At 48.4% G+C, this 27,498-nt stretch overlaps 1 protein-coding gene across 8 annotated transcripts in view; it reads left to right on the top strand.

The window, feature by feature from the left end:
• The window catches only part of POLRMT (RNA polymerase mitochondrial), a 43,704-nt gene extending 16,206 nt beyond the window's left edge, over nt 1–27,498 (top strand). Inside the window, exons 3-21 of one of the 8 annotated variants that reach the window (XR_013960855.1) lie at nt 5,571–6,166; nt 18,234–18,364; nt 18,546–18,738; nt 20,855–21,004; nt 21,283–21,447; nt 21,535–21,705; nt 21,978–22,202; nt 22,455–23,243; nt 23,670–23,792; nt 24,133–24,255; nt 24,529–24,708; nt 25,025–25,111; nt 25,185–25,298; nt 25,395–25,447; nt 25,568–25,666; nt 26,450–26,775; nt 26,970–27,061; nt 27,153–27,211; nt 27,301–27,441. Coding sequence is in view for 6 of the 8 variants with exons in the window: in XM_080673416.1 (XP_080529542.1) it covers nt 5,571–6,166; nt 18,234–18,364; nt 18,546–18,738; nt 20,855–21,004; nt 21,283–21,447; nt 21,535–21,705; nt 21,978–22,202; nt 22,455–23,243; nt 23,670–23,792; nt 24,133–24,255; nt 24,529–24,708; nt 25,025–25,111; nt 25,185–25,298; nt 25,395–25,447; nt 25,568–25,666; nt 26,703–26,775; nt 26,970–27,061; nt 27,153–27,324 (3,536 nt within the window). In the remaining 2 variants the exon portion in view is untranslated. Of the gene's footprint in view, nt 1–5,570; nt 6,167–6,859; nt 6,956–18,233; nt 18,365–18,545; nt 18,739–20,854; nt 21,005–21,282; nt 21,448–21,534; nt 21,706–21,977; nt 22,203–22,454; nt 23,244–23,669; nt 23,793–24,132; nt 24,256–24,528; nt 24,709–25,024; nt 25,112–25,184; nt 25,299–25,394; nt 25,448–25,567; nt 25,667–26,449; nt 26,776–26,969; nt 27,062–27,152 lie in introns of those variants that run through there. The other 7 variants (XM_080673417.1, XR_013960856.1, XM_080673419.1 and 4 more) reach the window with 7 other exon arrangements.

Below are 27,498 nucleotides of genomic sequence, written 5' to 3'. Positions count from 1 at the left end.
CAATGTATGAATTCCCCCCCTTAGGTTTATAATAAATTATCCAACCTCTGTTTAATACATTTACTTTTTTAAAAATATATTTTTATTTAAATATATTTTATTGATATTTCACAGAGAGGAAGGGAGAGGGATAGAGAGCTAGAAACATCGATGAGAGAGAAACATCGATCAGCTGCCTCCTGCACACCTCCTACTGAGGATGTGCCCGCAACCAAGGTACATGCCCTTGACCGGAATCGAACCCGGGACCCTTCAGTCCGCAGGCCGACGCTCTATCCACTGAGCCAAACCGGTTTCGGCTAAAAATATATTTTTATTGATTTCAGAGAGGGAGGGAGTGGGAGAGAGAGATAGAAACATCAATGATGAAAGAATCATTGATCAGCTGCCTCCTACAGGCAACCCGGGCATGTGCCCTTGACCAGAATCGAACCTGGGACCTTTCAGTTCACAGGCCAATGCTCTATCCACTGAGCAAAACCAGCTAGGGCAGTGGTCGGCAAACTGCAGCGTGGCTCGCAAGCCGCGGTTTGCCGCTCTGTTGACGAATGAGTTTGCCGACCACTGTCATATACTACCCTTTACCTCTTTGCACACAATATGCCACAATTGCCTAATCCTCACGGCTTCCAACTACACAGTAACATTTAGTCTACCAGTGATCGGCAAACTCATTCGTCAACAGAGCGGCAAACCGTGGCTCACAAGCCGCATGTGGCTCGCGAGCCGCAGTTTGCCGACCACTGGGCTAGGGCAATACATTTACTTTTTAAAATTTATTTACTTACTGATTTGAGAGAAAGAGAGGAAGGGCGGAAATTGTTTGATTTTTAAAATATAACCAAGATGAGCCCTAGCCAGTGGCTCAGTTGGTTGAAGCATCATCCCATGCACCAAAAGGTTGTGGGATTGATTCCCAGTCAGGGCACATACCTAGGTTGTGGGTTCAATCCCCAGTTGGGATGCATATGGGAGGCACCAATCGATGTTTCTCACATCAGTGTTTCTCTCTCTCTCTCTCCCCCTCTCCCCCTCTCCCCCTCTCTCCCTCTCTCCCTCTCCCTCTCTCCCTCTCTCCCTCTCTCCCTCTCTCTCCTTCTTCCCTCCTCCCCACCTTTCTCTTTCTCTTTAAAAATCAATAAAAACATATCCTTGGGTGAGGATTAAAAAGAACAACAAAATAAATAGTTATGAGTAGTAAAATAGTAGAAAACAGTGAATGAATAAATATGATTTTTCATCAGTGGCCATTCATTATTTTACTTTTAGGAACCTATAAGAAATTGTCTTCTTTGAGTTTCAAATGTTCTAGTAAGTTTAGTTGTTTCTTAGCTTCCTCAGTATCATCTTGAATTGTTGAAATAAGTAACTCTAGAGCAGTGGTTCTCAACCTTTCTAATGCCGCGACCCTTTAATACAGTTCCTCATGTTGTGGTGACCCCCAACCATAAAATTATTTTCGTTGCTACTTCATAACTGTAATTTTGCTACTGTTAATGAATCGTAATGTAAATATCTGTGTTTTCCCATGGTCTTAGGCGACCCTGCTAGCGGTTCTCAACCTGTGGGTTGCGCCCCACAGGTTGAGAACCACTGCTCTAGAGAATCATAGTTCTTTTCTGGTCTGAGGTAGCCAACAGTGGCCACATTGAAGATTTCCTCATAGAAGTCCTCTTTGAAAGTATGCATAATATGAATTTCCATGGACTTCTTTGTATTCTTGTAGTATGAGTTTCATCCTGTTTTCACCACCATTTTATAGACATCTCCACTTACAACACTGGCCCATCCTTAAAAATGCCGATGGATACATTAACTGGAAGAATATCTACTACTAGAGTTCTGGTGTATGAAATTTGTGCATGGGTAGGGTCCCTAGGCCTGGCCAGCAACCATGGTCAATCTGTGGGGCGACCAGTGGGGCGTTTGGGGGGCCCCTGCTGGCACCCGCCTTGGCTGGCCTGGGGCCTGCAGGCTGGGGGCAGTTCCTGCGTTGAGTGTCTGCCCCCTGGTGGTCAGTGCACATCATAGTGACTAGTTATTCCACCTGTCTTTCCACAGTTTGGTCTATTTGCATATTAGGCTTTTATTATATAGTGTTTTTTGAGGAAAGTTAGCTGTGGGGATGCCCAGCCATTTGGAGCCGCAGTCAAAGCCCTGCACCACTTGGCTATAGTAGAAGTAAAGCATGTGCTTCCTGATGTCCTTTGCTTGGGTCTCAGGCTACAGTTGGTCCGCTGGAAGTGTTGTCTGGATCCCCAGACCAGCTCAGGGACATGGGCGGGAGCTCAACCTGTGGGAGCACAATGGGCCAAGAGGCACCTGCGATGCATCACAGCAAGCCCTTCATGCTGCTGACCCAACAGATGCTGCTGGGTGACTCAGGCTGAGTCTCTGCCTTGGAGGGGCTAAAATTATTAAGATCCCTCTTCCACACACCTCTGCAACATCCACACTCCCTATGCAGCTTATACACCTTCTGCAACTTACAATGTATTTATTTAATATATGCACCACAGGGACACAACCAGAGATTTAATTTAAAAAACGGAAACAGCCCTAACTGGTTTGGCTCAGTGGGTAGAGCATTGGCCTGCGGACTGAAAGGTCCCAAGTTCAATTCCAGTCAAGGGCATGTACCTTGGTTTCGGGCACATCCCCAGTGGGAGGTGTGCAGGAGGCAGCTGATTGATGTTTCTCTCTCATTGATGTTTCTAACTCTCTATCCCTCTCCCTTCCTCTCTGTAAAAAATCAATAAAATATATTTAAAAAACAAACAACCGGAAACAGTGCTCACTTTGGCAGCATATATACTAAAATTGTAATGATACAGAGAAGATTAGTATGGCTCCTGCACAAGGATGACACACAAATAAAAATAAAAATAAATAAAAAACAAAACAAAATATTATACCACAGCTGAAGATAGAGTCCTATACAGAAAGCAAGGCAAGGACAGACTATCTAAGGAAAAAATAAAGAGCATAAGGAGAGAGGCTGGACAGCCCAGGTCAGGGCTCTTGGCTAGAGACCTGCTTTGCGTAGGTTTATTGCCGGTACTTCTTTTTTCTTTTGTTTTTGTTTTTCTCACCCAAGGATATTTTTTCCATTGATTTTTTAAATTTTTAAATATTTTTTATTTTTTCAGTTATAGTTTATCTAAATATATATAAAAAGCCAGTGGCCATAACGACCATAATGACCGGTCACTATGATGCCCACTGTGGCCAGCGAACTGGCTGATCAGGGGGTGGGGCTACCCAACCTTGCAGCCCCTCCCCCCTGCTGGCCTGACCCTGATCAGATTCTCCCAACCCGATTAAGAGCTGGCCTCCGGCCAAACACCTCCTCCCTTTCCCCCAGCCAGCCCTGCCCCCAATCAGCCTGCCCCACCACAATAGGCCCACAGCCCCTCCCGCTGGCGGGCCCACCCCTGATCACACCCCCCACCCCAATAGGGGGTGGGGCTGGCCAGCCAACCTCCTGCAGCCCCTCCCCCTGCTGGCCCTGCCCCACCCCAATAGGGGCAGAGCCAGCCCACCAAACTCCTGCAGCCCCTCCCCCCACCCAGTCCCACCCCAGATCAGCCCCCCCACCCCATCAGGGGCAGGGCCGGCCAGCCAAACACCCACGGCCCCTCCCCCAGGCTGCTGGCCCTGCTCAGCACCCCCCCATAGCCCCTCCCCATGGCCAGCCCCACCACCAATTGGGGGTGGGGCCCACCAGTCAATTGCCCACATCCCCTTCCCCCAGCTGGCCCAGCCCTGATCGCCTGATCGGGGTGGGCCGCCCGGCCAACCTCCTGTCATGTCTTCCCTACAGGCCCAGCCCAGATCCGCCCCGATCTGGGGCTGGGCTGGCTGGACCCCACCTGTGCACGAATTTGTGCACTGGGCCTCTAGTGTTCAATATTATTTTGTATTAGTTTCAGGTGTACAGCATCCATTGATTTTTTATTTTTATTTTTAAAAATATTTTTATTCAGAGAGGAAGGGAGAGGGAGAGAAAGATAAAAACGTCAATGATGAAAGAGAATCATTGATTGGCTGCCTCCTACACACCTCTACTGGGGATTGAGCCGCAACCTGGGCATGTGCCTTTGATTGGAATCGAAACTGGGACCCTTCAGTCTTCAGGCCGACGCTGTATCTATTGAGCCAAACCAACTAGGGCAGCATCCATAGATTTTTAGAGAGAGTGGATGGAGGAAGGGGGAGGAGAGAGAAACATTGATTGGTTGCCTCCCACAGGAGTCAGGGATTGAGTCTTCCAGCTCAGCTTAGATGTCCCCGGTCCCTCTCACATCTGCCTCATTTCTTTCTGCCTCATGTCCCAGCCTACAAGTATCTCCTGTGTGTTTGATTCTCCTGAATTTCAGCCACTCTGAGGGCCAAGTTTATGCTTGTCTTTTCAATTCCATGAATCCTTCTAGAGCCCCTTCTGTGTGCTGGCCCCCTACTCTGGGGCTTGATGTTCTAATAAGAGGTGCAGGCAGAAGATAAATGTAGTTGATCCACTGATTGCGTATTTGCAAAGCAGTTAAAATTTATTTGCAACCCCAAATCAGTTCTTGAGTTTTCACGATCGTGTATAGACATGTGCAGAGCAGTGAACATTGCAGTTTCCTGATGTGCATGTACCCCACTGAGGTGGAACCAAGGACGTTCTGCTTTATTTCAGTACATCCTATAAACCAGTGGCCTTTTCAGGGTGTACTTGGTGCCATGCTTTTACATTTTTGTGCTGTTTGTTGGTGATTTTGCTGTTTAAGTGGCATCAGGTGTAAAGCTGGAGTTCTGTCCATTGATCCTGAGTGAGAAAATGTTAGCTCACTTTGTTCAGGTGTGAGTGATAGTGCTGTTTACTGTGAGCTTGATGTTACTGAATTAGTAATATATGTGAGATAAGGCCTCTTAAACAGAAACATACATAAAACAGATGTGCTGATCACCTGGCAGAAATGTGATGGAAGCTCGCAGGAACCTTGTGTTTCCCCAGGAGCAGTGGCTCTGTATTTGCTAGTTCAGTGTCTTGGCAACTCTGAGAACAGAACTGCAGAGAACAGAGCTGCTGGTCCTGTAGAGCAGGGCTGGGCTGGGAATCCTTGGTGAGAACCTTTGAGTCAGCAAGAGCAGCAAGTGCAAAGGCCCCGAGGCCATTATGGCTGGAGCAGAGTGAGTGGTAGGGGCAGTGGAAGGCCATGGGGGCACCTGGGTAGATTTTGAGAACAGCCCTGGGGATGTGCCAACAGAATGGACTTGGAGGGAGAGCGGTGTAGACATCCCTGGGGTTTTGGGCTGAGCACCTGGAAGACAGAGCTGTGGTGACAGATGCGGAGGGGACATCAGGAGCTTGTATGGGGATTGGGTGGAGAGGTGCTAAGTAGGTGAGTGGGGTGCATATGCTTAGAAGTCCAGGGACATGTGGGAGTTATCAACGAATATATAGAAGGGAGGCCTCAAGAGCAGGTGAGACCAGCTGCCTCCTATCTCCTGGCTGGCAGGGTGTTAGGAGAGATCAGGATTTGAACCAGATTCCCCTGACATCCTTGCCCTTTGCCTTCCCACAGTGCTTGAGGCCAGAGTGCGGCAGCTGCAGGCTGACAATGTTTCAGAGGTGAGGGCGAAGCTGGTGGATGTGGCTCGACTCCCAGAGGCCGATGGCTCCCAGTCACCCAAGAAGGTGGAGGCAGGAAACAAGGGTGCTGCCCTGGGGTTCACCAGCCACTGGGCACAGAAGTTGCACAAGGAGAAGCTTGTGATGCAGAAGCGCAAGCAAAAGCTGGAGGAAACCCTGCAGAAGGAGGCCCGCAAGCATCAGCTGCGTGTGGAGCCCCAGCTGCTGAATAGGCAGCTGGCAGGCTGGCTGCAGCGTTGGGAACACGGCACCCCCAGGAGTCCCTGGGAGGAGCAGCTGGCCCAGCTGCTACAGGAGGCCCCTAAGAGGCTGAGCCGCAAGGAGGAACATGATCGGGCGGATAGGCTCTCCAAGATGCGGTATGAGGGCCAGCAGCAGAGGCTTCTGGCCTTCTTGGAGTGCTGTGTGCTTGTGGACCAGCTGCCCCTCGCCCACCACGTGCTGGTCATGCATCACAGCAAGTCCCGGCAGCAGCGGGCACTCACCCTGCCCATGTACAACACCCTTCTGCTTGGCTGGGCTCGCAAGGTGAGCGGGGCTAGGTGGGCCAGGGAAAACGGGGTCACCACCTGTCACAGGTGGAGGTGAGGCTAGGGGGCGAAATTTGCCTGTGACTGCACTTAGATTCTTATGCTTTTGTCTTTTAGACCCAAAGTTCAAGTGCTTTGTTACTACTCTAGTTCTTGTAGGCTTGATGGATATAAATCTCATGTGGCCCTCAAAACAAGTTTTGAAAATAACCAAAATGAAGGAAGAAATCCTGCTCATGTTTTTGTGCATTTCCTTCTGGTCCACTGGGCTAGGGGAAGGGACACTTTTGGAGTTTAGAGCAGCCTGCAGACCCTCACCAGGATAATGACTTCCATGCTTTGGGTGTAGTTTACTCCTTTTCTTTGTTTCCTAAGGTGGAAGGGTAGGTGATTGCCTTAAGACTCCTCTTTTTGAATACAGGCATTCATAGCTATGGGCTTCTTTCTGGGTGCTGTGTTAGCCGGCTCCCGTGTTTCTCCCTTTTCTTCATCTCGAGTATTTTCCAGTCGCCCTGCGATTCCTTCTTTGACTCTGACTATTCAGGAGAATGTTCTTCACATGCAGCTTCAATTCGTGGAACTGTAGGAAAAACTGTTACTGCTGAGGGGACAAAGGAGCCAGTTTTGCATAGACACATGCACCGACATGTGAAGACATCTATGGTGGAGACGTCCATGTGCTTGACTGACGTACTAACAGCGAGGCCCAGGAGTCCCTGGGAGGAGCAGCTGGCGACTACCATCTGCATCACTGTGCTATGACGTGGAGATGCTGACATCTCCCCAGGTGACAGTCAGCTGGTATTTTGCTTGCATCATTGTGGGAGATGTACTCAGTTCCTTGAGTTAGTTGAGATGAGTCCATGAACCTTCCAGAATTCCCAGCAAAGAGCACTGTTACAGCAGGATGTGTTTGATTAGCCTGGGCCCATGACACTGCAGGGTCTGCGTGGCTTCCTTGGCTTCCTAAGTAATGTTTCTGGATGGCCGGCATGTGTAGGATGGAACTTGGCAATCATGCCACTCACTTCTTTATGAGCCTTAGTTTTCTCATCTGTAAGGTGGGGAACCGTTCTGCTAGTGTCTTGGGAGGAGCGAGGCACTGAACCTAGGACTTCCTCCACATGTGTGTAAGAGAGGGGTGGAGAGTATGTGAGGTGTGTGTTTGTGTGTGTGTATGTGTGTGAATTCTTTATCTTTTTTATTTTATTTTTAAAAATAATTCTTTAGGTATGTGATATTTTAAAATGTGTTTTCACATGGGTGATGATACTACTAAAAAATGTTTTTGGAAGGTGCGATAGATATGCTTACTCTAGACCAGTGCAATCCAATTGGAAATATTCTTTTTTATTTTTTTATTTTGTACTCCCATCCTCCCCTTTGGCAGCCATCAGCTTGTTCTCTATTTATGGGTTTCTTTCTGTTTTGTTTATTCAATTGTTTTGTTCTCTAGGTTCCATATATAAGTAAGGTCATGCAGTATTTGTTTTTCTCTGTCTGACTAATTTCACTTAGCATGATACCCTCTAGGACCATCCATGTTGTTACAAATGATAAAATTTCATTTTTTATGACCAAGTAATACTCCATTGTATATATGTACCACATCTTTATCCAGTTGTCTCTCGATGAACACTTAGGTTGCTTCCATATCTAGGCTATTGTAAATAATGCCGCTATGAATATGGGGGTGCATATGTCTTCTTATATATATTGGTAATGTATGGATTTCTTCAGATAAATACCCAGAAGTGGAATTGCTGGTTTATAAGGCAGTTATATTTTTATTTTTTGAGGAACTTTTATTCTGTTTTCCATGGTGGCTACACCAGTTTGCAATCTCACCAACAGTGCATGAGCGTTCTTTTTCTCTCCACATCCTTGCCAACACTTGGTATTTGTTGGTATATTGATGATAGCCATTCTATCAAGTGTGAGGTGAGAGCTCATTGTGGTTAATTTGCGTTTCCCTGATGATTAGTGACATTGAGCATCTTTTCATGTCTATTGGCCATCTGTGTATTCTCTTTGGAGAAATGTCTGTTCAGATCCTGTGCCAAATTTTTAATTGGATTGTTTGTTTTTGGGTGTTAAGTTGTATGAGTTCCCTATATATTTTGGGTATTAACCTTTTATTGGATGTATCATTGACTAATATATTCTCCCATTCAGTAGGTTGTTCTTTTGTTTTGTTGATGGTTTCCTTTGCTGTGCAAAAACGTTTTAGTTTTTTGTTTTTTTAATATATTTTTATTGATTTCAGAGAGGAAGGAAGACAGAGAGATAGAAACGTCCACGATGAGAGAGAATCATTGATCGGCTGCCTTCTGCATGCCCCTTACTAGGGATCGAGCCCAAAACTCAGGCATATGTACTTGACCAGAATCAAACTCGAGACCCTTCTGTCTGCAAGCTGACGCTCTATTCACTGAGCCAAACCAGGCAGGGCCTTTTTTTTTTTTTTTTTTTTTTTTTAGAGAGGAAGGGAGAAGGAGATAGAGAAGAAACATCAATGCAAGAGCAAAACAGCAATCGGCTGCCTCCTGCACACCCTCTACTAGGGGTCAAGCCCACAACTTGGGCATATGCCCTGACTGGGAATCGACCAGCAACCTTTCAGTGCATAGGACAGCACCCAACCAACTGAACCGCACCAGCCAGGGCTCCCTTTGCTGTTTTTGCTATCAAGCCCCACCCAGACCTTCTGGGGTTACTGAGACATCTAACTCAAATGGCAGTCCTGCTAAGGAGAGTCCAGGAACTTCAATTTGTAGGACCAGTGTTTTTGCTTTCTCAAAGGTAGACTGTTGTTCAGCTCCCCAGTCCCATATATGCCCCTTCTTAACTAGGAGAAGGCTTTGCACTAAATGGGATATAAATGTTCACTAGTACCCCAAATTCCTACAAGAGCCTGTACCTCTTTTACATTTTTTGGTATGGGTAGGCTTTTACAGAAACTTTACTGTGGTGTCTGGACCTTGAATTCTCTGCAGATTCACTGCTTATCCTTCCTGTTGTAGATGATCCAATAAAGCCTACAAGGTTCTCTGTAGCAGAGGCAAATTTTCACAGGTTAATGTTATGTCATCGACATAATGAGTCCATTTCACAGGGGTCAGGAAGCAAAACAGTGACTGTCCCGAGCCACCATTCCTAGGTGGGGCTAGGTAAATAGTCTTGAAGGAGCACTTGAAGGAATACTCCCAAGTGGGAAACATTTTCTAATAGTCTCTTTGTCACTGTGAGGGCCTCAGCCTTCACTCAGGACAATTAAAGGCCAGCATAAATGCACTGTGAAGGAAAGCAAACTCAGAAAAATGGGGCTTTCCAGGGAGCCTGGTTATTTGTTCAATTTACAGCCATTGTGTACCCATCTTAGTTTCTCTCGTTCAGGAGCAGACTGCTGCCATGTTACAAGGACGTCAGGATGGCAAAAGTCTGGCAATGAGGGGCCTTTTTTTAAAAAATTATCAGCCAAAGACATGCTTTTTTCATTGATGAGAGAAAGAGAGAGAGAGAGAGGAAGAAACATTGATGTGAGAGGTAAACATAGATCAGCTGCCTCCTGTATGCACCCTGACCAGAGATCGAACCTGCAGCCCGGGTATGTGCCATGACTGGGAATCCAGCCCGCGACCTTTCAGTGAACAGAACTATGCTCTAACCACTGAGCATCTGGCCAGGGGAGGGGACATTTTTGTTGAAGCATAATGGACTTTATCCACATGCGCCACATGCTCATACTCAAGTTCAGTCCTATTAGTGTGTGCCTCAATTTTGATGATAGACATCCGACGCCAGGACATCTCAGATTTGCGGGAATTTCGCACACTTTCTGGAATACTTATAAATTACACATACAAATACAACATAAAGTTTAATATTATTATTTATTTGATAGTGCTTCCCAAATAAGCCTAATTGCTAGTAAAACTTAGCTCTTACTATTAAGATTCAGATTTCTTAAGTAATCGAGGACCTAAGTAAGACAGCATAAAACACAGTAAATTATTTTGATAAATCATAGAATTTTTGCATTTTGGCAGAAAACTTTTCACATAAATCTTATAAGAATCAGACCAGTAGTACAGAAGACTTTTAGCATGGAGAGGGAAAAGTGAACTCTAATTTTGCATCAGCTTACTTTTTTTGTTTTGTTTTGTTAATCCTCACCTGAGGATATTTTTTCCATTGATTTTTAGGGAGAGTGGAAGAGAGAGGTAAAGACAGAGAGAAACATTGATGTGAGAAAAACACATCTATTGGTTGCCTCCTGCAGGAGCCCCAACCAGGGCCTGGACCGGGGAGGAGCTTGCAACCAAGGTATGTGCTCTTGACCAGAATCAAACCCGGGACCCTTTGGTCTGCAGGCTGACACTCTGTCCACTGAACCAAACCAGCTAAGGCTCAGCTTACTTTTTTTGATTTGATATTTAAATCCATGTACTGAGGTGGAGAAACCAAGATGGTGGCATAGGTAAACACCTAAACTGCTGCCTCACACAACAATTTAAAAACTACAACTAAAAGTCAAAACGGACACCATCCAGAACCACAGGAAAGCTGGCTGAGTAGAAATACTACAACACTACAACTAGAAGGAAAGAGGAAAGCACATTGATACTCAGAGGAGCTGCAAAAGGTTGAGGTATGGAGAAACGTGTGCGGAGAGGACGGGTGGCTGGGATGCATGGGTGGCTGAGTGCGCGGCTGGCTTTCTAAAATGGGAGGGAGACGAAAGCTCCCGACTGCGCTGAACTCCAGTTCTGGGCGAGTTTCTGGGAACCCAGACTCATTCGGGGAGAAACTGGACTGTCTGGCAGCAGGCGAAACTTGAGGGCGGCTTTATCTCAGAGGTGCTTGCAGCAATTTCCAAGGGACACTGAGACCCAGGGGCCTCATAGGACACGGCTGACGGGAAGCCAAGGCTGTCGACTCCGCCCTGAAACTCTGCCCCATCCAAGCTGAGCACAGAGGCTTTTGCAATTTTGCAAGTCTTATTCCAGCACAAAGTTCTCCCAGTGTAGACATAGCTGATCCTCACAGCCAATTGGCCTAGAGGTCAATTCCTCCCAGTGATACTAACAACAATCAAGACTTAACTACAACAAGGCTGTACACACAGTCCACAAAGGGGTGCACCAAGAGTATCCACTTCAGGTAACTGGGGAGGCTGAGCCACTGTGCTGTATAGGACACCTACCACACAAAGCTACTCCACCAACTCAGGGAAGCAGTGAAAATGTGGAGACAAAGAAACAGATAACAAATGAAAGAAATGGAGGAAAACAAATGACTGGATATAGAGTTCAAAACCACGCTTATAAGGTTTTTCAAGAATTTCCTAGAAAAGGCCAATAAATTTAGTGAGACCCTCGAGAATATGAAAAAGGACCAACTAGAAATTAAACATACACTGACTTAAATAAAAAATATTATACAGAGACCTAACAGCAGACTAGAGGACCGCAAGAATCAAGTCAAAGATTTGAAATACAAAGAAGCAAAAAACAACCAGAAGAGCAAAAAGCAAAAAGAATCCAAAAATTTGAAGATAGTGTAAGGAGCCTCTGGGTCAACCTTAAGCATACCAACATCAGAATTATGGGGGTGCCAGAAGAAGAGAGAGAGCAAGATACCGAAAACCTATTTGAAGAAATAATGACTGAAAACTTCCCCCACCTGGTGAAAGAAATAGACTTACAAGTCCAGGAAGCGCACAGAACCCCAAACAAAAGGAATCCAAAGAGGACCACACCAAGACACATCATAATTAAAATGCCAAGAGCAAAAGACAAAGAGAGAATCTTAAAAGCAGCAAGAGAAAAACAGTTAGTTACCTACAAGGGAGCACCCATACGATTGTCAGCTGATTTCTCAACAGAAACTATGCAGGCCAGACGCGAGTGGCAAGAAATATTCAAAGTGATGAATAGCAAGAACCTACAACCAAGATTACTCTACCCAGCAAAGCTATCATTCAGAATTGAAGGTCAGATAAAGAGCTTCACAGGTAAGAAAAAGCTAAAGGAGTTCATCACCACCAAACCAGTATTATATGAAATGCTGAAAGGTATTCTTTAAGAAGAGGAAGAAGAAGAAAAAGGTAAAGATAAAAATTGTGAACAACAAATACATACCTATCAAGGAGTGAATCTAAAAATCAAGTGAATAAAAAATCTGATGAAGAGAATAAACTGGTGAATATAATAGAGTCAGGGCATAGAAAGGGAGTGGACTGACAATTCTCTGGGGGGAAAGGGGTGTGGAAGGTTCGGGAAGAGACTGGACAAAAAGCATACACCTATGGATGAGGACAGTGCGGGGGAGGTAAGGGCAGAGGGTGGGGTGGGAACTGGGTGGAGGGGAGCTATGGAGGGAAAAAGAGGAACAATTGTAATAATCTGAACAATAAAGATTTATTAAATTAAAAAAAATTTCATGTACTGAATTAAATTCATACCAGTCTTAACTAGTTTGACTACACGTTAACATGTCTTTCTAAAGGTTCCTTCTCAAAACCTACAACTTTCTTTTTTCCCTTGTAGTAGTTTATCTCCTACTCATTCAGAAATAACCAACCTTATTTTAGGACAAATCCAGTTTTCTTCAATTCCCTAAAAAATGTATTTAAATACCATGTACCTTCTATTACCAAAAACATACCTATTAATTTGCTTTCATCTTAATTAGAATTCTTAACCGTTAGTTTTCATTAGAAATGGAAGTTTCTAAGAAGGAAACAAGTAGGTGAATCTATGTCCAGTAATGTTTCAGTATTTTTTCTTACTTGGAACTATATTTCTGAGAATTTTAGAATAGCCAATCCTTACAAGTGCTTGTTTATTGTTAAATCAATTAAATAGAGGTTTTTGGTTTGTTTTTACAAGTTAGCAATACCATCGGAGGTAGAAAATATCACACCAATACTACACATGTGTAGACATACATAAACATACAGGCGCAGAGACTTCAGCTTCCATAAACAAGTGGGTTCTGTTCAAAGGACCTTCCTTCCTTTTCTTTTTCTTCCTCATAGCTTGGACTCTTGTCTTGAGACCACCTGGCTTGTCCCAGACCTGCAGATTGCCCGACATCATAGATATTGTGTGTCACTATGGGATGAGTGTCCCATACCATGTGCTGGAGGCTATCTACAAAATCTGTTTCCATTCCTACTGTAGACGTGGTGCAATCAGACCCCTGAAACACCAGGGTGCAGATCACCAGGTACTTGACCAGCGCTCTAGGATCTTTTGTACTTCTGTAGACTCCCAGGGCCAACGTTGCCCAGGATGGTCACGGACATCTGGCCAGGCCACCCTACAGGGAGTGGGTACCATGACATACTTAGGCACCATGTAGCTGCTCATAATGCTCCTCTGCTTCCTGCTGAATTATAGAATTGCTGTCTCCCCGAGCCCACAGCTGCATGAGCCAGACAAGAACACTCTGGTCTTTTGCTGAAACTTGGCCCAACCCTGGCGTAGTCACAAGTGCTTGGACTTGAGGCTGTGGGAGCCTGCATTCTCCCAGATTCACAAAGTGATAAGCCAAGGTTTCCAGCTATTGCCTTGCTCCCTACCTCTAATCAGCCAGTTCCAATGCTAACAAAATTGTAGACAGTCTAACATCCTTTTCTAGTTTCAGTTCTTCCTCTAGTTGTTACTCCATCTAGGTGTCAGTGGCCAGCTGCATCACCTGTAAGAGGGGCCATTCCACAGCTGTGGCCCAGTGCACCCCTTCCTTGCTGGTGTATGAGTACTTAAGCAAACGCATAAGGCCAGCCTGCATCTTCAGGGCATCCCCATACTCATGTGGTATCTAGCATTCAGACCTCCCCTCCCCATATGGGGGTCGATGGATGGCCAGCCTGAGATTTCCTGTGGGGATACCTCTTTCCTAAACCCCATTTCTTCAGTCTTCTGGCTAGCTCACCAACTGTCAGTACACTCGGATCCAGGGAAAAGCCTTGAGACTAGAAATCTACCTCCATACGTGGGGGGCAGGTTAAGACCCAAGAAATAGGGTGCCACTCTAGTCTGATAATTTATGGAGTTTATTAAAGGAACTTACATGCAAGGTACGTCTTGGGCAGTGGCGATGATGTGGATTTCCTCTGCACTATGTGGCAGGTACTAAGTGATTATGTAGGACAGGGCAGGATGGATGGAATACCTGGGGCATGAACTCCCCCAGGTGCTCCTTGCATCCTTGCCCAGGGCAGGGTGAGGGCCTGTCTCAGTCAGGAACCAGCATATCTGGGAAACAGATGTATAAGGTCAGCCAGCATCTTCCAGCATCCCCACACTCACACAGTATCTAACTTATGGGCCACTTGTAAGTACATGGGGATCAGACAGTCTCTGTGGAGGTTATGGAAAGCAATCTAAGTTCAACTCGGATCTGGCTGGATCTAGCTCAAGGAACAGCCTCTTCACAATTCATAGTGTAGTTTGATAACAGAGTGTGATACCGCACACTTTGTGCTTTCTCAAAATTTCTTTGACTATTCGGGAGTATTTTGTGGTTTCACATACATTTTAGGATTAGTTCTAATTCTTAAAAGAATGGCACTGGTATTTTGATAGGGATTGCACTGAATCTGTATATTGCTTTAGGTAGTAAGGATATTTTTACAATATTAATCCTTCCAATCCACAAGCAAGTTATATTCTTCCATTTAGTTGTATCTTCTTCAGTTTCTTCAGTGTCATAGATTTCCGAGTACAGGTCTTTCATTCACCTCTTTGGTTAAATTTGTTCCTAGGTAATGATGCAGTTGTAAATGGGATTGTTTTATTTTATTATTTTATTTTAAAATATATTTTTATTGATTTCAAAGAGGAAGGGAGAGGGAGATAGAGAATCATTGATTGGCTGCCTCCTGCACGCCCCCTACTGGAGATCGAGCCTGCAACCAAGGTACATGCCCTTGACCTGAATCGAACCTGGGACCCTTCAGTCCGTAGGCCAACACTCTATCCACTGAGCCAAAACGGTTAGGGCTGGCATTGTTTTATTAATTTCTTCTTCTGATTGTTCATTATTGGTGCATAAAAAGCAACTGATTTCTGTATATTGTTTCTGTATCCTGAAACTTTACCAAATTCATTTGTCAGGTCTTTATTTTTAAATTTTTATTTTATTGATTTTAGAGAGAGAGGGAGAGAAACATTGATTTGTTGTTCCACTGATTCATGCATTCATTGGTTGATTCTTTTAATATGTTTTTATTGATTTTTATTTTTTTATTTTTAGAGAGAGAAGGGAGAGGAATAAAGAGAGAGAAACATCGATTGGCTGCCTCCTGCATGCTCCCCACTGGGGATCGAGCAACCTGGACATGTGCCCTGATCGGGAATCAAACCGGTGACCTCTTGGTTCACGGGTGGATGCTCAGCCATTGCGCCACGCCGGTTGGGCTGTTGGGAGTTTTTTGATTACTGCTTCAATCTCATTGCTAGTAATTGGTCTCTTTAGATTTTGTATTTCTCCCTGATTCAGTCTTAGAAGGTTATGTAATTCTAGAAATTTTTCCTTTTTTTGTAGATTGTTGAATTTGTTGGCATATAATTGTAGTATTCTTTAATTATTCTTTGTATTTATGTGGTATAAGTTGAAACTTCTCTTTCATTTATGATTTTACTTATTTGGGCTCTTTTTTTTTCTTGATGAGTTTGGCTAAAGGTTTGTAATTTTCTGTTTATTTCTTCTCTGATCTTAGCTATTCCCTTCTGTTTATTTTGGGTTTTGTTTGTTCTTTTTCTATTTCCTTTAGATGTAGAGTTAGGTTGTTTATTTGGTATTTTTCTTGTTTCTTGAGGTTGGTCTGTATAGTTATAAACTTCACTCTTAGAATTGCTTTTGCTGCATCCCATAAATTTTGTAAAGTTGTGTTTTTATTTTCATTTGTCTCAAGATTATTGTTGATTTCTTGTTTGATATCCTCTTTGACCCATTGGTTGTTTAGCATATTGTTTAGTCTCCACATATTTGTGTTTTTCCAGTTGTCTTCCTGTAGTTTTTTTCTAATTTTATGCCATTGTGGTTGGAAAAGATGCTTGATATGATTTTAATGTTATTGAATTTATTGATGTTTGTTTTGTGACATATTTTGTGATGTGTCCTAGAGAATGTTCTATGTACACTTGAAAAAATGTGTATACTGCAGTTTGGGGATTAAATGATCTATAAATGACTATAAGTCATTCTCATCTACTGTGACATTTAAAGCCAATGTTCCCTATTAATTTTCTGTCTGGATGATTTGTCCATTGATGTGAGTGTGTTATTAAAATCCCCTACTATTGTATTACTGTGGATTTCTCCCTTTATGTCCATTAAAAATGGCTTTATATATTTAGGTGGCCCTATGTTGGGTGCATAGGTATTCACGATTATTATATCCTCTTGGATTGACCCCTTTATAACTATGTATTGTCCTTTTTTTTTGTTTTAAAGTCTATTTTGTCTGATATGAGTATTGCTATTCCAGCTTTCATTTTGTTTCTATTTGCATGGAATATTTTTTTTTCCATCCCTTCACTTTGAGTCCCTATGTGTCTTTCAATTTGAGGTGAGTCTCTTATAAGCAGCATATAGATGAGTCCATTCTGCCAACCTATATCTTTTTATTGGACCATTTAATCTATTTACATTAAATGTAATTATTGAGAAGTGTTTACTTATTGCCATTTTGTTCATTGTTTTGGGGTTCATTCTTTCTCACACGCCCCTACTGGGTCCAGGGATGAACCTGAAACCCAGGTACATGCCCTTGACTGGGAATCGAACCCATGACCCTTTGATGTGTGGGCCTACGTTCTGACCACTGAGCAGCACCGGCTAGGGCATAACCATTTCTTTAAATATTTAATCAAATTACTTATCTCTGTTTTGTTAGGGTTTCTTTTTTCCCCTGAAGATTTTTCGTGTTTCTTCATTTAAGAGCTATTCTGTCTTTTCATTTTGTTGACTTTCTATAATTGTTTATATGAATTAGAGAAAATAGCTCTCTCTCCCAGTCATGAAAAAGTGGCCTGATATAGAAGTGACCTCTGTATAGGCTGGGTGTGCTGGGTGGTTTTGGAAGTCAATAGGCATCCACAGACACTGGCCCACAGGTTGGGAGGCGGGTGGGTGTGGTGATGTCCTACTGTCCCTTTGTGCAGAGGCAAAAGGCTCTGGCAGTGTAGTTGGGAACCATTGTGGTAACCCCCATGGCCCTGTGGAGGTGGAAGGGACGGGTACAAAGGTGCTCAAGGCTCCTCCGCCCAGAGGGCTCCCGTGGCCCTCAGCCTTCTCTGTTCATCTCTTTCTCTTGTTTGTTGTCAGAAGCTGTTCATAGTCCTCAGTTGTCTCACAGAAATAACTGTTGTCTACTTACTGGTATATTTGAGTTTGGAACGGGAGAGGGTAAATTCCACATTGCCCCATCTCACTCCCTGTGGAAATTTTTTTTTTCTACATCAGTCTGTGTAGTTACTAAGCATTTGAATAACTGAATATTTAATTGAAATTTAAACTAAGTGACTGTACAGGTGCAATAGAGCCATGCTCGGAAGGAAGACAACAGCTGTCTCCAACTGGTAACACAACTTCCATGTTGGAAAACTAGGGAAAAGAAGCAAATGAAACCCAAAGCAGGTGGTCAGGGAGAAATACAAAGACCATGATAGAGAAAAGAAACAGCAGGAAACCAACAAACTTGAAAGTGGGTCCTCTGAGAAGGTAGTAGAACTTTAGGAACTTCTTGCAGCTCAGTGACCTGGAAAGGGGTCCCTTTTTAGCTGCCCTGAAATTGTGCATGTTCATAGCCACAAAACCAAAAAGTATTAACACCCCTCCCCCCTGGTACCTAAACTTACTTTGTGACCCAGCCATGATTTTACCACTGTGCTAGCATTTCTGCTGCACACAGAAACCTTAGATGGGCCATCAGCTGAGTTCGCCACTCCCAACTAGTGGCCTTTTTCAGCCTGATTCTATAACTGCAGAGAAGGGTCTGGGGGCAGCAAGCTGAGCTATCCCAGACCCTCACCCTGGCTTGGTCTCCCCAGGGCTCCTTCAAAGAGCTGGTTTATGTGTTCTTCATGATGAAAGATGCCGGCCTCGCCCCAGACCTGCTGTCCTATGCGGCCGCCCTGCAGTGCATGGGACGGCTGAACCAGGATGCCAGTACCATCCAAAGGTGGGTGGATGTCCTGGTGGTCCTGCCAGGAACACAGTGACTTGTTGGGCCTGGGAGGGTGGCGTAGCCTGCGTTGGGGGCCCAGATTCCCTGCGGGACCTGATGGCTTCCTGGTGCTGAGACCTCTAGGTTGGTTGGGGGTGGCTCTGTGAGTTGGGGGTTCACCATGTATCCCCCACAGGTGTTTGAAGCAGATGGCCCAGGATGGACTGCAGCTGCAGGAGCTCTTCACGAGCTTGCCACTGTGCAAGGAGGACAAGGCTATACTCCTGAGGGCTGTGCGCAAGGCTGAGCCCACCTTCTTACCTCCGCAGCCGCCCCTGCCCTCGTTCAAGGTCAACACCTCCCCACTGCTCAAGGAGATCTACAGCACGGTGAGCTTCAGCCTGCAGGTGGGGTCCTATCACGTGCGGGCTGAGTGTCAGTCATCCTGCCCCTATGGGGGCACCAGGAGCCTCAGCCCTCCCTTTATTTCTCCTCACTGAGCTGCTCGCATATTTGGGACTTCCTCCCTGCTCCTCGGAGTTTGAACCAACTCAGAGTTGGCAAGCTCCTGGCCCCCAGCAGGGCCATCACCCCAGGGTTGAAGGTGGAAGGTGCCAGAAGGAGGAAAAGCCACATGCACTTCGGGCACCACAGCAGTCACTGTCCTACTTGAGACTCAGCTGTAGGCTGAGCACAGGAGTGGTAGCAGAGCAGGGCGTAACTGTCAGTCTAAAGCAGCAGGGGCAGCTGGTGGGGTAAGACCTCAGCACCGCTGCCCAGGACAGAGGACAGCACTAAGGGTGGATAACCACCTGGATGCCTTGGGTTCTTACTTGTTTTTATTGGGATGTAATTCACCAACCATACAGTTGACCTTTTAAAGTATAATTCAGTATTTTTTTTTAATATTTTTTTTGATTTCGGAGAGGTAGAGAGAGATAGAAACATCAATGATGAGAGAGAATCATTGATTGGCTGCCTCCTGTATGCCCCCCACTGGGGATCAAGCCCATAACCCGGGCATATGCTCTGACTGGGAATCAAACCGTTGGCCTCTTGGTTCCCGGGCTGACTTTCAACCGCTGAGCTACACCTGGCAGGGCTAATTCAGTATTTTTTAGTAGGTTTACTTCTAATTCCAGAACATTCGATCATCCCAAAAGAAATCCCAACCTCCTGGCAACCATTAACCCACTCACTGTCTCTGTGGATGTGCCATTTCTGGGCATTTCACATAAATGGAATCACACACTGTGAGGCCTTTTGTGTCTGGCTTCTCTCACTGAGCATCATGTTTTCCAGGCTCATCCATGTTGTAGCGAGTGTCAGTGTCTCACTCCTTTTCATGGCTGAGTAATACAGGGTGGGGCAAAGTAGGTTTACAGTTGTTGACATGGAGAACAGTATAATAAATAAGAATACAAGAATAAAATCTGTAGTCATAACTATAAACCTACTTTTGTCCCACCCTATATTATAGTATGTGGATGGACACATTGTGTTTATCCATTCATTAGCTGGTGGACACTTGGATTGCGTCCACTATTTGGCTGTTGTGAATCACGCTGCTGTGGATGTGCATATACAAGTATTTGTGGGTTTTTTTGTTTTTTGTTTTTTAAATATATTTTATTGATTTTTTACAGAGAGGAAGGGAGAGGGATAGAGAGTTAGAAACATCAATGAGAGAGAAACATCAATCAGCTGCCTCTTGCACACCCCCTACTGGGGATGTGCCCGCAACCAAGGTACATGTCCTTGACTGGAATCGAACCTGGGACCCTTCAGTCTGCAGGCCGACGCTCTATCCACTGAGCCAAACTGGTTAGGGCTGTTTGTGGTGTTTTTTTAAAAAAAAATATTTTATATATATATATATGGCGATTTCAGAGAGGAAGGGATAGGGAGATGGAAATATCAGTGATGAGAGAGAAACATTGATTGGCTGCCTCCTGCATGCCCCTTACTGTGAATTGAGCCCGCAACCCAGGCATGTGCCCAGACCGGAATCTAACCATGACCTCCAGGTTCATAGGTTAAAGCTCAACCACTGAGCCATGCCAGCTGGGCAAGTTTTATGTTTTTGATTCTCAGCATGTTGGGTTTTGCTATTTTTAATTTTATCTATTTTGAGGCAGGTCACACATTCAGGCAGTTCCAAGTTTAAAAAGCAAAAAGCGATATCCAGGGATTTGAATTGCCTTCCTGGGCTGTCGAGCACCTAGCCTAGTAAGGTTAGGCAAATAAAGAGCTTTTTGTTTTTAAACCAGTGTAGTTATTTTTCACGCTGTTCTGCACCAGCCTTTCCCCTGTGATGTGCAGGATGGATGATTTTCAGGAGACCTGGAGAAATGGATGTGATCTGCAAGGGGGTGGGGTTCTGGGCAGCACAGGGTGGGCAGCTGCTTTTCTCTACCTTGGCTGTGGATGAGTTTTTCCTGTGAGAGATGCAGGTCTGCAGAGCAGGCACCTGGGGCCTCACCACCTGCCTGTCCCCACTGGCAGGACAACCCTGCGTCCTACCCAAAGCAGCACCTACCCTTGGAGACACTGAAGGACCTGTTTCAGCAGCAGCTCAGTGTGGAGATGGCCACCGTTGTCACTGTGGACTCTGTGGAGAAGGCCCCGTCGCTGACCGAGGAGGTCCTGCAAGCGGTAAGGGACCCAGCTATGCTCAGGTTCCTGCTCTGCTAAACCAGGCATCGCCTGGTCTGGGCGTGCTGCCTGCTGTGCCGCATCCCCTCCTCCCCACCCTGCAGCTGTCCTGTCCTTCCCTTTCCCTGAGCTGAGGTCACTGTGTGCCCTCTCACTGCTAGAGAAGAGTGCTCGGCAGCTACTTGGTTCACCTTGGCACCACCTCCTGGTGGACTCCTCCTGGGAGCCCTGGGCTCATCGGGCACTTTGGTGACCCTCATTTGTACCCTGCCCCACAGCGAAAGACCCTGCAGGAGCTACGCACCCGTTGGGAGGCAGAGCTGTGCTTGGCGCTGCAACAGACAAAGGCCAGAGAGGCCCAAGCTGCCCGCGAGGGCCGCCCCTCACTCTTCCCATACCTGTGCCTGCTCAGCGAGGGGGAGCTTACACAGCTGATGCTTCAGGTGGGCAGGGTGGGGATGGGACAGGAAATGGGGGGTGGGTAGACTGTGGGCACCTGTGGGGCAAGAGGCTTACAGCACCACCCCCAGACCTTGCAGGTGCTGTCCCAGCAGGGAGAGTCACTTCTCTCCCTGGCACAAGAGCTGGGCATGCGCATCTTCAACCGACACGTGGTGCAAAGGAAGCAGCTCAGTGATGAGGTGCAGGCACTGCAGGAGCGCTATTTCAAGTACCTACACCTGCTGGCATCAGACACACAGGTAAGGTCTGGAGGGGGGCAGAATGAGGAGCTGCTCCTGGGCCTGGGATTTAGGGGTTCCTCAGGGCTAGGGAGCCTAGGTGGGTTTCCAGGTGGGGAAACTGAGTCCCCCCTACTCCCCTCCCTCCCACCCTGGGGCAGTTGGATATGCCCCCAGCCCCTGCCACTTTCTGGCTGCCCCCACTTTGTTTCCTCGTCTGTAACTTTGCACCTGTGGGGGTAGCTGGGAGTGAGCTCTGTGCCCAGCCCCCTGACCCATAATACTACCCACAGGTGGTGATGTCCCGTCTGCCACGGCAGCATTGGGAGGCACTGGGGACGCCTGAGGCCTCCCAAGACCAGCCCTGGCCCTTGACTCTGGTGGTGCAGCTGGGCAAACAGCTGGCTGAGGTGCTCGTGCAGACAGTGAAGATGCCCAGCAACCTGGCCCGGCAACAGGACACCCACAAGCTCATCCCCGTCCTCTACCATGTGTACTCCTTCCAGAGCTTTCGCCAGGTAAACGGATGTGAAACTGGCTTCTGGGCCAAAGAGCCCTCCCCTGTATCCAGCAGCAGAAGGCACTTAGAGTATGGGGGTGGGCTCAGGGTGGTGTGGGAACTCTGGGCCATGGTGGGGTACTGTGGAAATCCTGCTGTCATGGCCTGATCTCAGGATAAGGCATCTGATGGGGCCTTGGGGCCCTCTGCCTACTGCTTGCCTTTGCGGAAGTTGACTTCTTGATCAGTGTCTGCCCATTCTGACTCCCAGATTGGGATCCTGAAGCCACATCCAGCCTTCATACAGCTGCTGGAAACTGCGGCTGAGCGCACAATGACCTTTGAGGCAGCCGAAGTGCCCATGCTGTGCCCACCACTGCCCTGGACTTCGCCACACTCAGGTGCCTTCCTGCTGAGCCCCACCAAGCTGATGCGCTCTTTGGAGGGCACCATACAGCACCAGCGCCTGCTGGAGGGCTGCCCACCCACTGAGCTGCATGGTGCCCTAGATGCCCTCACTCAGTTGGGCAACTGTGCCTGGCGTGTCAATGGGCGAGTGCTGGACCTGGTGCTAACCATCTTCAATGCCAAGGGCTGCCCCCGCCTGGGCGTGCCATCCCCTGCCTCTGAGGCGCCCCGCCCATCCAAGCACCGCCTGCCAGCCAATGCCTCTCCGGAGCACAAGACGGAACTGCGGCGGGAGCTGGCCCGCTGCCTGAAGGTGGCGCGGGAGATGCATAGTCTGCGGACCGATGCGCTCTACCGCCTCTCGTTGGCCCAGCATCTGCGGCACCGTGTCTTCTGGCTGCCTCACAACATGGACTTCCGAGGACGCACCTACCCCTGCCCACCCCACTTCAACCACCTGGGCAGTGACCTGGCACGCGCCCTGCTGGAGTTTGCCCAGGGCCGACCTCTTGGCCCCCATGGCCTTAACTGGCTCAAGATTCACTTGATCAACCTCACCGGGCTCAAGAAGCGTGAGTCACTGCAGACACGCCTGGCCTTTGCTGATGAGATAATGAACGACATTCTGGACTCAGCCGACCAGCCCATGACGGTAGGGGCAGCCTTCTCCCTCTGTATCTTGGCCTGTCCTGACTCTGGCTCCAGCCACCTCAGCACCCACCTGGGACACCCTCTAGGCATCCCCACCTCTAGGCCAAAATCAATAACCTCAGCCTCCCAGTCTTCCCCTTAGGACAGATTTTTTTTCCTGGCCTTTTCCTTTGCCCTGGTCCATCTGCCACCTCCCACTCTGTGGTAGCCCTCTTTCCATCCCCATCTCATGGCTGCTCACTCAGGGCTGGGCCCAGTCTTCCTCGATGGTCCATCACTCCTGTCCTCACCTTGCTGTCCCAGAGGCTCTGTCTCAGCCTCCTTGTGTCCTCACATCACCTGGTCCAGCCCAGCTCCCATCCATGCTCAGGAAGCCCCAGCCCACTGACCCCAACCCAGCCTCACCCAGCACACTGCCCTCCTGCAGGGTCGGAAGTGGTGGATGGAGGCAGATGAGCCCTGGCAAGCCCTGGCCTGCTGCATGGAGATTGCTCGGGCTGTGCGTGCCCCCGACCCTGCTGCTTACATCTCCCATTTCCCCGTTCACCAGGTGAGTTGGTGGGGACCCTGGTGTGGAGGGGGCCTATCCAAAGTTGTCTCGAGTCTGAGGTTCTGCAGGACAGTGTAGACATCTAGCTGGTGTCTTTGTGTGGGGGCCAGCCCCAGTGGGTCCACCGGGGCTTGTACTGTGGCCTCATGCAGGCACATTCCCTGTTTCATGTGCCTCAGTTTCCTCTTTGCGGTGGGTTAACAACACCTGCCCCTAAGCATTGGGATCCAGCAAGCTGGCAATATGAGCAGAGTGCTGGGGAAGCACAGAGCTGTGGTTCATTGCCAAGGATGCTCCTGCCAGCCCTGCCCAGACCCCTCACCATCTCCTCCTCGGCTAGGATGGCTCCTGTAATGGCCTGCAACACTATGCCGCCCTGGGCCGGGACAGCGTGGGGGCTGCCTCTGTCAACCTGGTGCCCTCAGACGTGCCACAGGATGTGTACAGCAGCGTAGCCGCACAGGTGGGCACCATGGCTTCCTAACCTGTTCTCTTCCCCCAAAGCCTACCTGGGGTCTCTGTCCTGTGAATACCTGTGCGTTGCCAACCCCATGGCCTCTCCTGTGTGACTGGGCAGTCAGGGTAGGCTTCCTAGGGAAGGTGTCAGAAGGGGGAACTGTGAGGCCAACAGAGAAGGGACCTCATGGGGGTGCTGCTGGTAGGGTGGGTGAGCCCAGACAGGGAGGCAGGCAGAGGGTCCTGGGGTCTACCTACTGACTGCCAAGCACCTGCCCAGGTGGAGGTGTTCCGCAGGCAGGACGCTGAGCGGGGTGTGCAGGTGGCCAAGGTTTTGGAGGGCTTCATCAGCCGCAAGGTGGTCAAGCAGACGGTGATGACCGTGGTGTATGGGGTCACCCGCTACGGGGGCCGCCTGCAGATCGAGAAGCGCCTCCGGGAGCTCAGCGACTTCCCCCAGGTGTGCAGTTTTACCCCAAATCCAGCCTGCAGCTTTCCCTGCTGGGCAGTTGGCTGCTGGGCAGCAGGCAGCTCTGAGGGAGGGGCTTGTTTCCCTCCATTGTGGGGTGAGGGGGTATAGAGGGAGGGATCCAGAGGAGCAAGCTATCTTCTTGGGCCCTCAGGCCTTGGTTTCTACACCTGAAAAATGGGGGTGTGGACTTCAGGTATCTGGGACAGCCTTGTGAGATTGCCTGGCCCTGGGCTGTGGGGTGGGCATAGAGGCTGCCCCTTCCCTCCAAGTTTGCTCTACCACTTCTGTGCCCTGCCCATCCCAGGAGTTCGTGTGGCAGGCCTCTCACTACCTTGTGCGCCAGGTGTTCAACAGTCTTCAGGAAATGTTCTCAAGCACTCGGGCCATCCAGGTATGTCCTCCTCCTCTTCCCAGTGTGACTTCCCCGATTGGGCCCCACACTGAGTCTATTCCCATCCCTGCAGCGCTGGCTGACTGAGAGTGCCCGGCTCATTGCTCGATCTGGCTTGGCTGTGGAGTGGGTCACCCCTCTGGGCATCCCCATCATTCAGCCCTATCATCACGACACCAGAGTGTCCGTATGTATGGCCCCCACCTCTATGCCCTCCCCCACCTGCACCCCAGTTGCCAGGGCAGGCCTCATGCCCCATTCTCCTTCCATCCCAATCCTACAGATCGGCGGTGGGATCCAGAGTCTCACCTTCTGCAGCAGTGGGGACACCAACCAGTGAGTGCAGAGGAGGGGGGTAGCTGGACTAAGAGACAGCTGGGTGAGGACTGAGGGGGGTGCTGACCAGGGTAGAGGTACTGGGTCCTCTACCTGAGCATAGCCCAACCCCACACATAGGAAGCCCAACACACTGAAGCAGAAGAATGGTTTCCCACCCAACTTTATCCACTCCCTGGACTCCTCGCACATGATGCTTACAGCCCTGCACTGTTACAGGTAGGTCCTACATCTGCACAGCACACATTCATTAACCACCTGCAGGCAGGCCTGGTGCTGGGGACATGGGGGAGACCTTCAGAGTGCGGGAGACAGGTTGTGAAGCCATTCCTGCAGGTGGGAGTTGGGGCAGAGACTACAGCAGGCAGGGAACCCAGCCATGTGAGTCTGTTGGGCCTGGTGTCCAGAAGATCATTGTGCCAGGTGCAATGGCCCTGGGGCAGTGAGGTCTAAGTGATGGCGGAGTGTGGGGCCATGGAGGGAAGGGGTAGTTCCTCTGAGTGTAAAGCTGGCCCTGGAGGGTCCCTGTGACCCCGTCCACCCAGGTGAGCGCAGGCACACACTGCATGGCCAGTTCTAGGGGCTTGCATTGTCATGTCAGGTGCCTGGGCCTGTGGCAGCTGGCAGAGCCTCCTGGTTTTCTGCCCTGAGCCTCTCGGAGACAGTGAACCTGTGGTAATGGGGCAGGTGTGTGGACAGTTCTGTTAGAAACGACCTTTAAAGCCTTGGCCGCATGGCTCGGTTGTAAGCATCATCCCATGCACGTACCTGGGTTGCAGGTTCGATCTCCCATAGGGATGCATGTGTGAGGCAACTGATATTTCCTTCTCTCTCTCCACCCCGCCCCATTTCCTCTCTCTAAAATCCATTTTTTAAAAATTGGAGGGTTGGCTGGGCTGAGCTTAGGGGTCAGGGGCAAATTCTCTGCTCTCATCCTTCCCCTGTGCATGTCATGGGAATCCGTGGATGGGGATGGGGAACAGCATTCATTGGTCCCTACAGGGAGCTGAGAATCAACCAGGCTGCATTTGGGAGCAGGGTGAAGAGGATGTGGAGCAGAGTTTCATTCTAAGATGAGAACTTTTTATCTGCATGCTGAGGGGACAGTTGCAGGAATGGGGGGGAGGCAGGGCTTGAGAGAAGAGGGTGGTGGTACATCACTGGACTGAGCCCCCCAGACCAGTGTTCAGGAGCTGGGCCCTGAGTGGACCTAGAGGGTTAGTCCCTCCTCATGAAAGCCCCTCCTCTGCTGCAGGAAGGGCCTGACCTTTGTCTCCGTGCACGACTGTTTTTGGACCCATGCAGCTGATGTCGCCATCATGAATCAGGTGCCTGCCATGTCCCACCTGCCCGAGAATGGACGCCCCTGGTCCCATGGCTCACTCCATGTGGGACCTTGAACCACAAAGCCTCCGTCTGGCTTTTGGTCCCAGTGCCCATTCAGGTGTTGGGGCGGGGGGTGGTGACTCCATCCCTCAGGCCCTTATTCCCAGCTCCTGAAGCAATCCCCTCATCCCCCAAGGTGTGCCGTGAGCAGTTTGTTCGCCTGCACAGCCAGCCCATCCTGCACGACCTGTCCAGGTTTCTGGTGGAGCGGTACTGCTCTGGCCCCAGGTGAGACACCCCCACCCTCTGTATTTCCCACCACCACCCCTCCCCCCCACCCTTCCTGGACCTCACTCTCCACTCTGCTCTCTTGCTTCAGGTCAACCAATGCCCAAGTCGCCAAGTTGCAGGAAATGCTACTGTCAGTACCCAAGACAGGTAGGGGTGTCCCAATTGCTGGCTGGGGGCTGGGCCTTTCTAGTCCATCCCAGGACCAGAGTTCATGGTCTTCCTGCTCTGTTCTGCAGGGACCTTCGATCTGGACCAGGTAAAGCACTCAAAGTACTTCTTCAGCTGATGCAGGCCCGCTGGGCTGTCCCTGGGGCCCTCTGTACCATAGTGTAAATAAAGCTCTGTTGCTACCTAGGGGAGCGCTGCCTTCTGCAGGGAGAGGGTGTGTACTATCCTGCCGTCTATGGGCTCCCGGCAAGCAGATTCGGGCAGGC

This window comes from Plecotus auritus (assembly GCF_963455305.1).
Source record: "Plecotus auritus genome assembly, chromosome: 6".
NCBI classification, from domain to species: domain Eukaryota; kingdom Metazoa; phylum Chordata; class Mammalia; order Chiroptera; family Vespertilionidae; genus Plecotus; species Plecotus auritus.
The sequence above is the reverse complement of the archived record's forward strand: the minus strand, read 5'-3'. Positions and strand labels throughout refer to the sequence as shown.